Here is a 13725-nt window from a genome sequence, read left to right as displayed (position 1 = left end):
TATCCCTTATCATGCTTTGTGTGTGGTAAGAACACTCAAAGTCTAATTCCTCATTCATTCCCAGGTATACACTATATTGCTATTAACTCTAGTCTCCATAATGTAGAATAGATCTCCTGAACTTACTCCTCCTGAGATTTTGTGTCCTTTGACATACATCTCCCTAATCCCTTGCCCTTGCCCCTATCCCTGATAACCACAATTTTATTCCCTGTTTCCTATGAGTTTGACTTTTTTCTGATACCACATATAATAAGAACTTCTTTCTGTGGCTTGCTTATTTCATGAAACATAATATTCTCCAGGTTCATCCATGTTGTTGCAAATAACAGGTTATACTTCTTTTTAAAGGCTGAATAGTATTCCATTGTGTATCTACACTACATTTTCCTTATCCATTCTTCCACTGGTAGACATTTAGGTCAGCACTGTCTCTCTGCTACTGTGAACAAAGCAGCAACATGGGAGTGCAAATGTCACTTCAATATGCTGGCTTCATTTCCTTTGACTATATCTCAAGTATATATCCTGAAATTGCTAGATCATACGGTAGCTCTTTTTAATTTTTTGAGGAATCTTCATATTGTGTTCTGTAATGGCGGGACCTTCGTGGATTTTGATGTGAGATTAGTCAAATTATGAGATCATGAGATCATTAGTAAGTTGGAGATCATGAGTACAGAAATGCTCTTGCACAGTTGTTACAAAACCCCAATCCCAGTTCACATCACACATGTGTCTCCCACCGGGCGCCAGGAGTTGGGGAGTTCACGTGGCTTCAGCAGCTGGGCCCTGCTGGTTTCAAGGAGCAACACACTGGGGAAGGCAGAAGTCTCCTCTGGTTGACTTTGAAACAGAGATCCTAGCACCCTTTGATCCAAGACTCCATCCTCTGAATTTATAAAGAGCCCTCACAGGTGAACCCACTGCCCCAGTAAAGTCAAGGGCCATGTCCTTGTGATCAGAAGTCCCTCCCAATCTCCCCTAGCTTCCTCTACTCAATGTGAAAAGCGCTGTGTTCCTCCCTCCTCCTCTCCTTCTTCCTCCTATTCCAGTCTCTTCTCATTTAACAAATATTATTTATTTATTTATTTTTGTACTGGGGCACTTAAACCACTGAGCCACATCCCTGGCCCTTTTTATGTTTCATATTGAGGCAGGATTTGGCAACATGAAATTGCTTAGGGCCTTGCCAAATTGCTGAGGCTGGCCTGGAACTTGTGAGCCTCCTCTCTCTGCCTCTCAAGCTGCTGAGATTACTGGCACCAGGGTCAACCAACCTTATTTAACACCTCTTAGATTCTGGACAGTTAGACTGGATCCAAACTGAAAGGAGGTGATTTGTGCCCTTCAGGGAGTTCACAGCTGGCCAGGAAGACAGTCGGGTCTACAGCGAGGCGGACATGTTGGGTGCGCGGTTCTGTACGGAGGAGGGCACGGGAATCACCTAGAGGGGTCAAGGAGGGTTCTGCAGTAGCCAGGACATTTGATCCAAGGAAGAGCAAATTCCCTTGGGCAACATGACATTGATGAAGAGGCGACTGTGCCAAGAGAGGGGACATTAAGTACATGCCCTAGGAGGACACAATTGGTGAAGAGTGTGTTTTGCCAAGCGAGGGGACAGTAAGTACAAAGTTGTGAGCCAGTAAAGAGCATAATGTGCTCTGGAAGATGCAAGAAGTCAAGCTCAGCTAGGGCAAGGGTGTCCTCAGTGGGGGTGGACAGTGCCCGGGCATGATGCGTCTTATAAGTCATAGGAAGAATTTTTTATTTGGTTTGATGACTGAGGGGAGCCACTGAAGGATTTGAATCAAGGCAATGACTGAATTTTTAAAATGGGTTCCAAGCCAGGCACAGTGGCCCACACAGTGACCAGTGGGAGACTGAAACAGGAGGATCACAAGTTCAAGGCCAGCCTCAGCAACATAGTGAGACTCTGTCTCAAAATAAAAAGGACTGAGGATGTAGCTCAGTGGTAGAGCACTCCTGGATTCAATCTCCAGTACTAGAAAAATTAAAATACAATAAAACAGTTTTATCCCCAGAAGTGTAAGAAAATCAAGTTTCTTATGTTTTCTGACTCAGAAGAATGTACCGCTGGGGCTGGGGCTGGGGCTGGGGTGGTGTTCTTGATCTGGATACCAACCCCTGTTCTTACTACAGAGGCTACAAATCTAAAAACTACAATCCCCAGCCTCCCTTGCAGCTGAGGTTCTAGGCAGTTGTACTTAAGGGATTTGAAAGGTGAAAAATGAGGCCGAATAATGTTCTTTTCCTGCTCTCAGGGGCGGTCAGGAGGCAAACAATTCAGTATTGGTTCTTTGAGTACTGAGAGGCATGACGGTCTATGATAAGGTGGTTGTGCTTGGGGACAACTAAGGCGATGCACAGTTGTAGCAACAGTTTCTTGCCTATCATCCTCTGGATTGTGACTTTCAGCTCCTCGAGCAGTTCCATATCTATTAGAGGCCACTGCAGCCCAGCCCAGAGCTCCTCTAACAAATTGTGTGGCATTCTGTTGGCTCTCTCTCAGAATTTTCCTTAAAAATGGGTGTGTGTGGGGGTTCTTCTTCTTCTTCTTCTTTTTTTTTTTTTTTTTTTTTTTTTTTTTGAGACAGGGTCTCACTCTGTGGCCCATGTTGGTCTTAAACTCCTTGGCTCAAGCATCCTCCTGCCTCAGCCTCCTGAGTGCTGGGACCGCAGGTGTGCACCACCACACCCAGCTGGTGGCTTCTATTATCTGCAGTGGGAGCAGGACCATAGAAGCGCTGCTCTCTAAGGCACCTGGAATCATTCCGCTGCTGCCACCCTGCTGCAGCCCTAACTATGTGAAGCCAAGGCCTCTCTGTGAGGTCTGGGGAAGCGCACAAGGGTCTCTCTCTCCAAGGAGCGGGCAGCAAGGCCTCCCATCATGATTCCTAAGTACAGAAAGGGTGTTCCCCAAACAGAAAAGGGTTCGGATGCTGAGTGGTCCAAAAGAAAAACAGACTCCAAAGAATTAGAAGTCCTTTTAGTTTATATTGTACCAAGAATAGCAATGCAGTAAGAGATGGCCTTTCATCTGAGAGAGGGTTGCTCACAATGATACAGATGTGTCAAAAGCTCCGGGTTCTGTGGGAAGGTGCTGAGTTCTTCCAGCCTGTTGAGTCGGACAGTCCCCTTCCTTTCCTCCTCATCTAAGACCTGGCAGTGTGCGAGGGCTACTATGCCAGACACAAGGCCTCTGGGACCAGCCCCAGAAAGGCAGGTGCCCAGCTCAGCACTGTCTCTGCAGGAAACGCAGGCCCACCTTCTGACTAGGAACCAGGACAATGCGGGACACAGGCTTCACCTCCCCAGTCTCAGGAGCCAGGACCACCTCATAGTGCTGCATCAGCTGACAGAGAAAGAGCACAGGTAGGACTGGAGCCTTGACCTCTATCCACTGCCCCCCTCTGCAGACGCTGACTCCGAACCTCCCTGCCTCTCCTCCCCCTCAGACTCCTTCACCCTTCCCTGGCCCACGCGAGCTCCCAGTTGTCCCAGCTCACCCTCGCCAGCAGCAGCTGCATCTCCAGCTCGGCAATCCTGCGGCCCAGGCAGGCCCGGACCCCATAGCCAAATGGCACAGAGCCAAATGGGTGTTGGTTTCCACGAATGGCAGGCTCCCTCTTCCTCAGCCAGCGGTAAGGCTGGAAGCTCTCAGGCTCAGAGAAGGAGCTGGGGTCCCGAGACACCACATAGTGGCAGAACACAAACTGGGTCTACGAGGGAGGAATGGACAGTGTGACTCCCTCATCAAAGGGCTCTGGGCACTCCTGGCTACTTGGGCACTCTGGGCCCACTCACATTCTTGGGGAAGAGGAAGCCATCAACTTCAATTTCCTGATCCACGATCCGGGAGTTTGTGGGGACCACAGGGTAGAGGCTGCAAGGAACAGAATGCCGGGGGTCTGCCAAGGAGGGACAGAGTGGCCACTCCTTCCTCGCCTTTTGGTGCCTTAGCCCCTCTTCCCATCTCACCCCTGTTCCTGGCCCTGGCCCACCAGCAGCCTCCACTTCCCATTCCTGTCTCTCACGCTTTCCCACACACAAAGACCTTGAGCTTGTGGGAATCACATCCTACCGCAAGGTTTCCTTAATCACAGCTTTGAGCAGGGGCATGCGAGCAAAGTCTTTGTGCTGGGGCACCTGCCCAGTGGGCACCACACCCACCACTTCCTTGTGCAAGGCCGCTTGGATCTCTGGGTTCTTTGAAAGGTGGTACAGAGTCCACGTCAGCGTGTTGGATGTCTAGGGGGTAGAATGGGAGATAAAGTGAAAGGGGATTTCTAGAGAAGTACCCAGCGAGGCGAGGCGAGGGTCTACACAGTGCGAGCATGCAAAATGTGAAAGTTAATTTGCCACAAACATGGCAGGAAAACAGATGAGGGTTCATCACCTTGATGCTAAATGTGAGTGGAATAAGGACTGATACAATGAAGAATTGCACCTTACAGGTGACTGTAGCAAGGAGAAGCCCCATGTGACAAAGGGGCTCAAAAGGAATCTGCTAGAGACAAAGGTGCCCATGGACAAGCAGTAAAAGAGAGTTGGAATAGGTGTGTGATGACCCTTCCAAGCTATCAGAGAGCAAAGAGCCCCCAGAGGTGATGGGATCCCTCTTACAAAAGGACCAGCCCTTTTGCCTCAGCCGGGCTAAATGACTCTTTTCCTTTCACAGTCGCAGCCATGTTATAGAAAGAGCAGCTACATGAGGGATCAAGGTCAGCATCAGGCAGAGGGTAGTGGGGGATTTGTTCAGATGGGAGCTGGGAGTCCTGGGTCTCCTTGTCAGCCCGGCTCACGCACCGTGTCCACTCCAGCGAGGAGCAGCTCAGGCAGGCTGCCTAGAGCGTTCTGAGGACTGAGCAGTCCACCGGTCAGCAGGAAGTGCAGGTAGCCAGATACCTGGACCCCATCTGGCCCCCTAGCCTGTAGCTGGGCCTCCACTTCCTTGACTTTCTGATCAATCAACTTCTTCCCTGCAGGGACAATGGAGAACAACAGAGGATGGGTCAAACCTTTCCAATGGTTGGTGGCATGAGGGAGATAGTCCTGGGAGAGACTTGGAGATGCACAGTCCTGAGAGCCAACCAACTTTCTTCCCTGGCCCCAGTCTGGGAGTCCTCACCAAAGGAGAAGATGGTGTCCCAGCCAGCCAGGTATCGCCTCCAGAAGGGCAGCAGGGGACGGGTCCACTTGGGGAGGAAGGTTGAATAGACTGAATTCTGGAACATGAGCCCCACAGAGCTGATGAAGGTCGCAGTGTCCTTGGGGATAGAGGGCTCCAGACAGCCCACCCTTTTCTCAAACAGGACGTAGCAAATAGCTGGGAAGAACAGAAGCCATTAGAGGACCCAGAGCCAGGAGACACAAAACCCAGGGAAATGAAGAGGAGGAGCACAGCCTTCCCTTGCCCGCTTCCCACTCTGAGCCCCATGTCCCAGCAAGGGTACCTTCCAAGGCAAAGTGGTAGAAGAGGTGAGCCATGTCAGGCACCTGGTCCCCTGAGGCACTGTCAGCTCTCACCTGGTCCAATCGAGCCATAAAGTCACTTATCACCTCATTTAAAGAATCTGTGTAGAGTGCGGCCTCTGCTGGCTTCAGCATCCGCTGGTTCAGAGCCTGGCGCAGCTGGTACCAATGCTCTCCTTGCCTGCGGGACACAGAGTCAGCTCAGGTGTAACCCTGACAGGGATCTGGTTAAATGCTCTCTTCCCACCCAAGGCCTCCACAGAATTGAGGGAAATCTGGCTCCTGGAATTTAGAATTACACAGTCACCAAGCTTTCAATGACAGAATCACTACTGCACAGTTTATGTGGATAAGGTGGACATCTATAACCAAACTTCTAGGACCAAATCACAGATCTGAGGATTACCTTAGGCAGGTGACTCAACTCCAGAGTGCCCCAGCTTTCCCATCTATGAACTGGGGATGATGATAATAATGCCTGTCATCGTAGCGGGGTTGGGCAGATCATTAAAGTGTTTAGGTCAGTTCCCAGCATGTGGTGAATGCGTAATGAATATTGCCCACGAGTGTCTTTTTCCTGAATCTACTATATTTGAAATGAGGGGGAGCTGCAGATGTCCCATTCTGAGGAATAAAATTGGAGCAATGTTTCTAGGATGCTCAGATTCTGGACCTGTATGCTTTGCTTGGCTCAGTGTGTCAAGAGGACAGGAGGACAGCCCTTGAGCCACAGTTATTCAGTAGATGGTCAGGCCCCCACTCTGATTAGCAGGGATGCTCAGATGGGTGGGAACGTGCTTTCTGCATGGAAGCTTCATTTTCAGGGCTGTCTCATCCTCAGCTAGCCCAAACCTGTTACTTTTCCCAAGCAAGCTGGGTGAGAGTCCCATTTTTTTCCAAAGCTATTTCAGAGCAATAAATGCAATATGGTCCAACTTTAAGAGCAAGAGAGGAGATCCTTACATATCCCTATGTATATCTACATACTTCCAAGTACAGAAAACACACCAAATTGTCACTACTGATAGCTTAGAAAGATGGGATGGGAGTGAGGAGGAGACTTAGTATTTTGTTATACAATTTTTTACAGTAAGTGTTAAGGAATAAAACACATTTTTTATTTAAAAAATTATTTAAGTGAACCTTAACCCTCTTTCCCAGGAGCTTTCTTTACTGTGTTGGGAAAAAGCTAGAAAACGATAAAAGAAAAACCAGGTGGTGCACACCTGTGATCCCAGTGACTTGAGAGGCTGAGACAGAAGGATTGTAAATTCGAGGCCAAACTGAGCAAATTAATGAGATACTCAGCAACTTAGCAAGACTCTTTATCAAAATAAAAGGGCTGGGTATGTAGCTCAGTGGTAGAGCACCCCTGGGTTAAATCTCCAGTATGGCAAAAATAAATAAAATAATTAATTAATCAATACATTAATATATAAATAGAAATATTGCTAAAAAAGTAATAAAACCAAAAAAACCCATTTGTTGGAATTTAAGGTTGTAAGTGCTCTTACAAGAGTAAAATTCTCTCCATAGCAGAAATCAGATTTTCAGAATTTAAATGAGAGCATTTCTGTAATTGTTAAGCCACTTATTGAGAGAAAATGCTTCATAAAAAGAGATTTAAAAAATGTATATGCTCAAACAAAACAAACATCAAGTATCATAGGTTAGCAAAACAGCTCTTAAGCACATACAGGTGAGTATTTTGCTAAATATATTTAGCAAATTGGCTTCAGAGGAAAAAAGTGTACTTAGATCACTTGATGCTCAACTGAATCAGAGGTAGCCTGGAATGATGAAAACCTGGGATCCAAATCTGACTCTGGATCAGATGTCAAGTTAAAGAGGTCTTTTTAAAGACCAGACATCTGCTGCTTGGATCCCAGAACTTGGAATAAAGGGCCCAGGAATGGCTGTTTTAGTTCTGAAACTGTCCGCCTATGAAGGAATCAGGAAAAAGAATAACACTCAATGGGACAGTGATTGTGTGACCATCAGGGATAGGTGAGATGACCCTGCTACCTAGTTTATTTTCTTTCCAAAGTTGTAAGTTATTGAATTCCAGAACCAGAAAGATCTTATTCCACCATGGTTACTAGTGTCACCCTCTGGCATGTGATGTAAAACCTCTCCGGGCCTCGGTTTTTTCATCTAAAATTACAACCCACTCATGGGTTTGTTGTGAACATAAAAAGAAACAATGGATGTCAAGAGACCAGCCTGGTGTCTGCCATGTCACAAATATACCATTGTAGCAGTGTGATCATCTATACCGGGATCAACTTTCATTCCTTGAGAAGCAACTAAAACATGGTTGTCAAGTTGATTATAAATGGGGAAAACCATCCACTGTTTTTGAAATTCTGTTAACATACTATAGCAAAAAGAAGGCTGTAATATTCCCAGTTACAACCTGTGGCACTGGGAATGGCTTATCACCAATGAGCCCCATTTATCTACTTTGACTGGCAGCTGAGTCAATATCATTCTCAGATTCACTTGTCTAAAGTCACACAATGTATTAAAGTAAAAGCCCATGAATGGCCCTGGGTGGGCTTCAGCCCATCCCAACAACTGCTCCATACTGAGTATCAGGTTCAGAGGATGCAGAGATGCCACTCTGCCCTTCCCCCCATTGGCTGCCCTGTGTCCACTCTCTTTTGACCTGGTCCCTTCAGGCCCCAGCTCACGTGGTGAAGGGCCCATACGTCAGGCCCTGATGGTCCCGGTGCTCCTTCCACAGCTCCATGTGGTCCCTTAAGGGGTACTTGCCCTCCTGCCGCATCACTTGCTCTATGAGTGGCGCGCTGGCCAGGTTCACCAAGGTCTGAGACCCAAGGCTGGATATCCATAGCGGACCATACTTGGCCTTGTTCATCACCTGTGGGAGTCAACCAACACTGAATAAACGAGGTCCGACTAGGCAGGGTTTCTGGGGCAGGAGATGGGGCATGGCGCACTAGTGAGTGGAGTGTGTAAGAGGCAGGCAGAGGGCTGGTGGTTCTGGGGGCATAATTCTGGAGAAAATGGCCACACAAGGAGCAAGGACATTGAGAGCAAGGTGTATCTGGTGGAACTGGAGGAATAAGAACCTTGAAGTAATGAAAATATGTGAGAAAGGGGGATGTTGAAGTGTAGATATTTGGGACGCAGCATTTTAGGAAAACTGACCCCTTTAGTGAGTGAGGTAGAAAGCCTATGGTTCCTTCTTAGCATTTAAATCTACTGCAGCTTGTAGCTCTGAGACGAATAAAAATGTCTGGTGCAATCGACAAGAAAAAAGGAACGTTACAAGATGAGAAATTCCAAGAAAAACAAGAAACTGGATGAGAAAGGCATGAAGTAAACTATGTAAGTGTGTATTTTTTAAACAAAAACATTTATTGTTTGTATTACATAACTCCCAAATATTTTACCTTCAGGTCTTAAGGACTGGGGATGTAGCTCAGTGATAGAGCACTTGCCCAGAGTACACAAAGCCCTGGGTTTGATCCCAAGCACAAAACAAAACCAAAAAACTATCCAGAATTTCTAAAGCACTTGGTAACTAATACTCATCACATCTATGAAACTGACATTGCCACAATGTACTTATAGTTGCTGAGAATGAGACAGAAGAAGCACATTTTGCTATTTGGAGTGGTGGTGAAACAAACAGAATCCACAAATCTGAAACAAAAATTTACTAAGTCATAGCCACAGACTGAGAGAAAAAGAAACACAGGGGTTTGCCAAGTACTTCCTCTTTCATAATCGCTACTAAAGACTTTTTTTGTTTTGATTTGGCTTTTTGTTTGGTTGGGTTTTTTGTGTGTGTGTGTGTGTAGGGGGGGTTGTTTGTTTTTAAGAGAATCAGAGTCTGTTGCAGTACAGAAATAAGGCCTAAGGGCTTCTATAAAGAGACACTGAAGTTGTAGAGATCTATCATTCAGATTATAGAAGGAAACGTCACCCAAATTATAGTGAGAAAAATGCCAGTCTTTACTGGCTTTCACTATTGGCCAATATTGTTTATGTTGCGTGGTCCTAGGACCATAATTACTCTTGATATATCACCCACTTGCTCAGAATCCATCCTGAACTAATAAAGGCTGATTCTGCCCATTCCCAAGAAGACAGTTGAGACAACTGAAGGACTACCTACAGGAAGATGGGGGTGGAGTGCAAAGAATATTCTCAGTGTACATCATGTTATATTGTTTTGAGAATATATTATTTGATAGATAATATATTCTCATTACCTATGAGAATATATTATCTGTCAAATTTGTTTTAACCTAAAAGAAAACAAAACAATGTTTTCTGAAACAGCAATACACCCAGCATTGATCAGATAATTTCAGAAAGCAGGAAAACCTTGTTGAACCTCTGAACTCACATATAAACTTCTTAGATCTATAAGTAGACCCTAGCCATATTTATTTTCCAATAAACGGAGTTTTGTTTTATTTGTCTTAATATTTCCATTTAAGAATATTACTCAGCCTTAAAGAAGAAAGAAATTATGGCATTTGTCAGTAAATGGAACTGGAGAATATCATGCTAAGCCAATCCCAAAGAATCAAAGGCTGAATGTTTTCTCTGATATGTGGATGCTAATACACAATAAGAATGGGGGACTTAGGGAAGAATAGAGGTACTTGGGATTAGGCAGAGGGGAGTGAAGGGAGGGAAGGGGATTTGGGGTGAGAAAGGAGAGTAGAATGAATCAGACATTATGCTACGTGCATATATGTGTAACTCTACATCATGTTCAACCAGAAGAATGAAAAGTTATTCTCCATTTATGTATGATGTGCATTCTACTGTCACGTATAACTAATTAGAACAAATAAAAAAATGATGAGCAAAAGGAAATCTAGTAGAATGGAAGAAGGAGAATTGGGAGGGGAAGGAGGACAGGAGGGAAAAAGGACAGAAAAAGGAGGGGAACATGAACTGCAATTGAGTTCCATGTATTATGAGTTAATTGGAATGAACCCAACCATTATGTATAACTATAAAGCTCTAATGAATACATTAAAAAAATAAAATTTCCACTTAAACATGTTTTACATACATATCTATTTTTTTCCTATTAAATTCCTTAGGAGACTTATGATAAAAGTAGGCTTAATTTGTGTTCTAGTTTGGTTTAAGACATTAATAATAATAATTGCACCTATTTCTATGAAGCTGACCATAACCAGACACTGTTCCAAGAACCTTACTTAAATTAGCGCATTAATCCTCACTACAGTTACATGAGTTGGGTTTAATATTACCGCAATCTGCAGATAAGCAAACTGAGGCCCAAAGAAGTTGCTCAAGCTCACTTACCAGTAAGTGGAAGTCGGGGTTCAAATTTGGACCACCTGGCTGGAGGCCACACTCTTAACCACTTACTCCACTGGTCCCTGAGAAAATTGGCTGTGTCCTACTGAATGGAAACAAACTTAAACCCTTTAAAGACACCTGCAATTTTGAAACCACAGTGACCATGCAATATCCATGTTCCTCCCTCGTGCCACTGTTCCCCTTTGGGGTTGGATAAGTCTGTTCTGGGAAGCTCCTGTACCCAGCAGGCTGTTTTGCAGCATCCCTGGCCTCTTTATAGTAGTAGCTTCCAAGTTGCAACAACCAACCAAAAATGTCTCTAGACATTGTCAAAATACCAATTCACCTAAATTTGAGAACCTTTACAGCAAACCCTACCTCTTAAAGTGTCTCTTAATTTTTTTTTTTAATTTTAGAGGACTCTTTTTAGAAAATAATAGGCCTTTTTGAAGAAATCTTTCTCTGAAATTTTGGTTTATTTTCCTTTAACATTTAAGTAAAATAACATTTAATATTTTTTTATAAAAATGTGAACACTGGTGATCTCAGCAGTGGCAAAGAGCGGTTTGTAAATCAGTAGATAAATTAATTTTCTTCTTTATACTGTGGTTTGTTTTTCAAATTTTCTACCACGATCTGAGAATCAGAAGAAAAAAAAAAGTCACATTTAAAAAGACTGGATAAAGACTCATTTTCTTGGGTACTAGCTTCTTCCCTGGGATCCATGGTCTCTGTGACCACTTATTGGCTGTCAGTGTGGAGATTTCTAGGACGTTTGTCCCTTTGTCCAGGCCATGCCTTCTTCCTTCTTCCTTCATATTTCTCTTCTCAGTTTACTGGTGGAACTTACCAAGGATCAACTTATGTAAGAGGTTATTTTAGAAAGACACTGGGACACTCGATGAGAGATTTGTTCTGTGCCTGCCCTTAGGTGGTAACCTGAGCCAGTTAAAAAGCCCAAGCTTCAGGGCTGGGCTTGTGGCTCACCGGACGAGTTCTTGCCTAGCACGTTCGAGGCGATTCTCAGCACCACATAAAATAAGATAAAATAAAACAAAATAAAAAAACTATTGTGCCCAAGCTTCTCCGTGGAATGGAGATCCACTGTTAGGATGAATGAGAGAACTAGCCCTCACCTGGTGAAACCCCAGGGAGTGAGTGCTGAATTCATTCAACATTTACTTATTAAACTCCCAATTTGTTTCTTCTATTCCATTTCAGGGGACAAGGACACAGCACATAACAGAAAAGACCTAGCTTTAGAGAGTTTCCAATCCTGGTGCATGTTGGATAGGTGAGAATTTGACTACATAGGCTCCCAAATGATTTTCTAATGATTTTTGTGGGTGTCTTGTCCCTTCAACTAGATTGAAAATCCTAGAGGGCAGAAACCAAGTAGAAAAATATTTCTTTATTTCCTCCCATATTGTTTGACTCCAAAATGTTAGGCACGTTATAGATACTTAATAAATACTTAGATACAATAGATAGATAAAACAGATACAATAAATATTTAGTAGTTGTCAGTAAACCAGGGTGGGGGCAGAGTGGGTGAGGGACCAAGTTGCAGACAATACAAAGAATAGGCAAGACAGAGACAGACCTTGAGTTGGGAAAGACAATGAATGCCAGGAGCCTGGTAACAATGGCTCTTCCAGGATGGGCATTTGTTTTGAAAACCTGGAAGGATAATCTGGAAAGGAAATTAAGAAAATAATTCCCAGGTTGGGGTTGTGGCTCTGCAGTAGAGCGCTTGTGTGCGATGCCCTGGGTTTGATTCTCAGCACCACATAAAAATAAATGAATAAAACAAAGGTATTGTGTCCAGCTACAACTAAAAAAAAATATTTTTTTTTAAAAAAAGAAAACAATTCCCTTTATAATAGTCTCTCTCTTTTTTTTTTTTTTTTAACCTGTCCGAGATTTTATTAGCAGGACCGAAGCGGTCAGTTGCATAAGAGAAGGGGGTTGAGAGAGAGAGAGAGAGAGAGAGAGAGAGAGAGAGAGAGAGAGAGAAAGAGAGAGAGAGAGAGAAGAGAGAGGGGGAGAAAGAGAGGAGAGGGGGAAGAAAGAGAGAGTGGGGAGAGAGAGGGGGGAGAGTAAGAGAGAGAGGGAGAGCAAGAGAGTAAGAGGGGTAGAGTAAGAGAGAGAGTATAGTAGTCTCTTTAGAGATGAAATATTTGTATCCTCTCAAAATTTTTATATTGAAAGTCTAACCTCCAGTTAGAGATGGGCCCTCTAAAAAAGTCTTTGTGGTTAGGGGAGGTCATAAAGATAGGGCCCCTGATCTGATAGGATTAACGCCCAGAAAGTTTGCACCTTCTCTATTCACAAGCACTGAGGAAAGATCATGGGAGCAGCTGTGTGCAAGCCTGGAAGAACCATCTCACTCAGAAACCAACAATGTTGGCACTCTGATCTCTACTTCTAGTCTTCAGAACTGGGAGAAAAAGGATTTATTTATTTATTTTTTTTTTGAGCTGGGATTGAACCCAGGCTTCACACATGCCTCACAAATGCTCTACCACTGAGTCACTTCCCCAGTGACAAAATTAATTTCTGTTATTTAAACCATCCTGTCCATGGTATTTTGTTATGACAGCCCAGGCAGATAAATACATAGTGTTAACCCAAATAATAATCAGAGAGAGATCCCCAAAGAATAATAACTATTTGGGAACAGCACAGCCTTGTGATGGGGCTGCACATAGTTTACTCTGTACTCAAAGAGATTGAGGAAAGGGTGAATGTTTAGGTGTGAAATAGGGAGGACTGCATAAGATATTGTCAAATAATTATTCTGACCACAAAAACAAATAAAGTGTCATCAGCCCAAGATTAAACAGACAGTTGTTGGGCAGACGTTCTTATAGAAGTATTCTTTTTGTATACAGTTGCAATGGCAGTATA

The 13725-nt window shown here is 44.2% G+C and overlaps 1 protein-coding gene across 1 annotated transcript in view; it reads right to left on the bottom strand.

The window, feature by feature from the left end:
• Positions 1-2998: 2998 nt before the first annotated feature.
• The window catches only part of Cyp27a1 (cytochrome P450 family 27 subfamily A member 1), a 37782-nt gene continuing 27055 nt past the window's right edge, over positions 2999-13725 (bottom strand). Inside the window, exons 2-9 of the mRNA XM_005330480.5 lie at positions 8190-8380; positions 5478-5677; positions 5153-5350; positions 4831-5003; positions 4106-4272; positions 3829-3907; positions 3531-3743; positions 2999-3376 (exon numbers count right to left, since the gene is read on the bottom strand). Coding sequence (XP_005330537.1) covers positions 3257-3376; positions 3531-3743; positions 3829-3907; positions 4106-4272; positions 4831-5003; positions 5153-5350; positions 5478-5677; positions 8190-8380 — 1341 coding nt within the window. The 3' untranslated portion in view covers positions 2999-3256. The remainder of the gene's footprint in view (positions 3377-3530; positions 3744-3828; positions 3908-4105; positions 4273-4830; positions 5004-5152; positions 5351-5477; positions 5678-8189; positions 8381-13725) is intronic.

Source organism: Ictidomys tridecemlineatus, chromosome 7 (assembly GCF_052094955.1).
Source record: "Ictidomys tridecemlineatus isolate mIctTri1 chromosome 7, mIctTri1.hap1, whole genome shotgun sequence".
NCBI classification, from domain to species: Eukaryota; Metazoa; Chordata; class Mammalia; order Rodentia; family Sciuridae; genus Ictidomys; species Ictidomys tridecemlineatus.
Note: the sequence above shows the minus strand (reverse complement) of the source record. Positions and strands in the feature narration are given on the sequence as shown.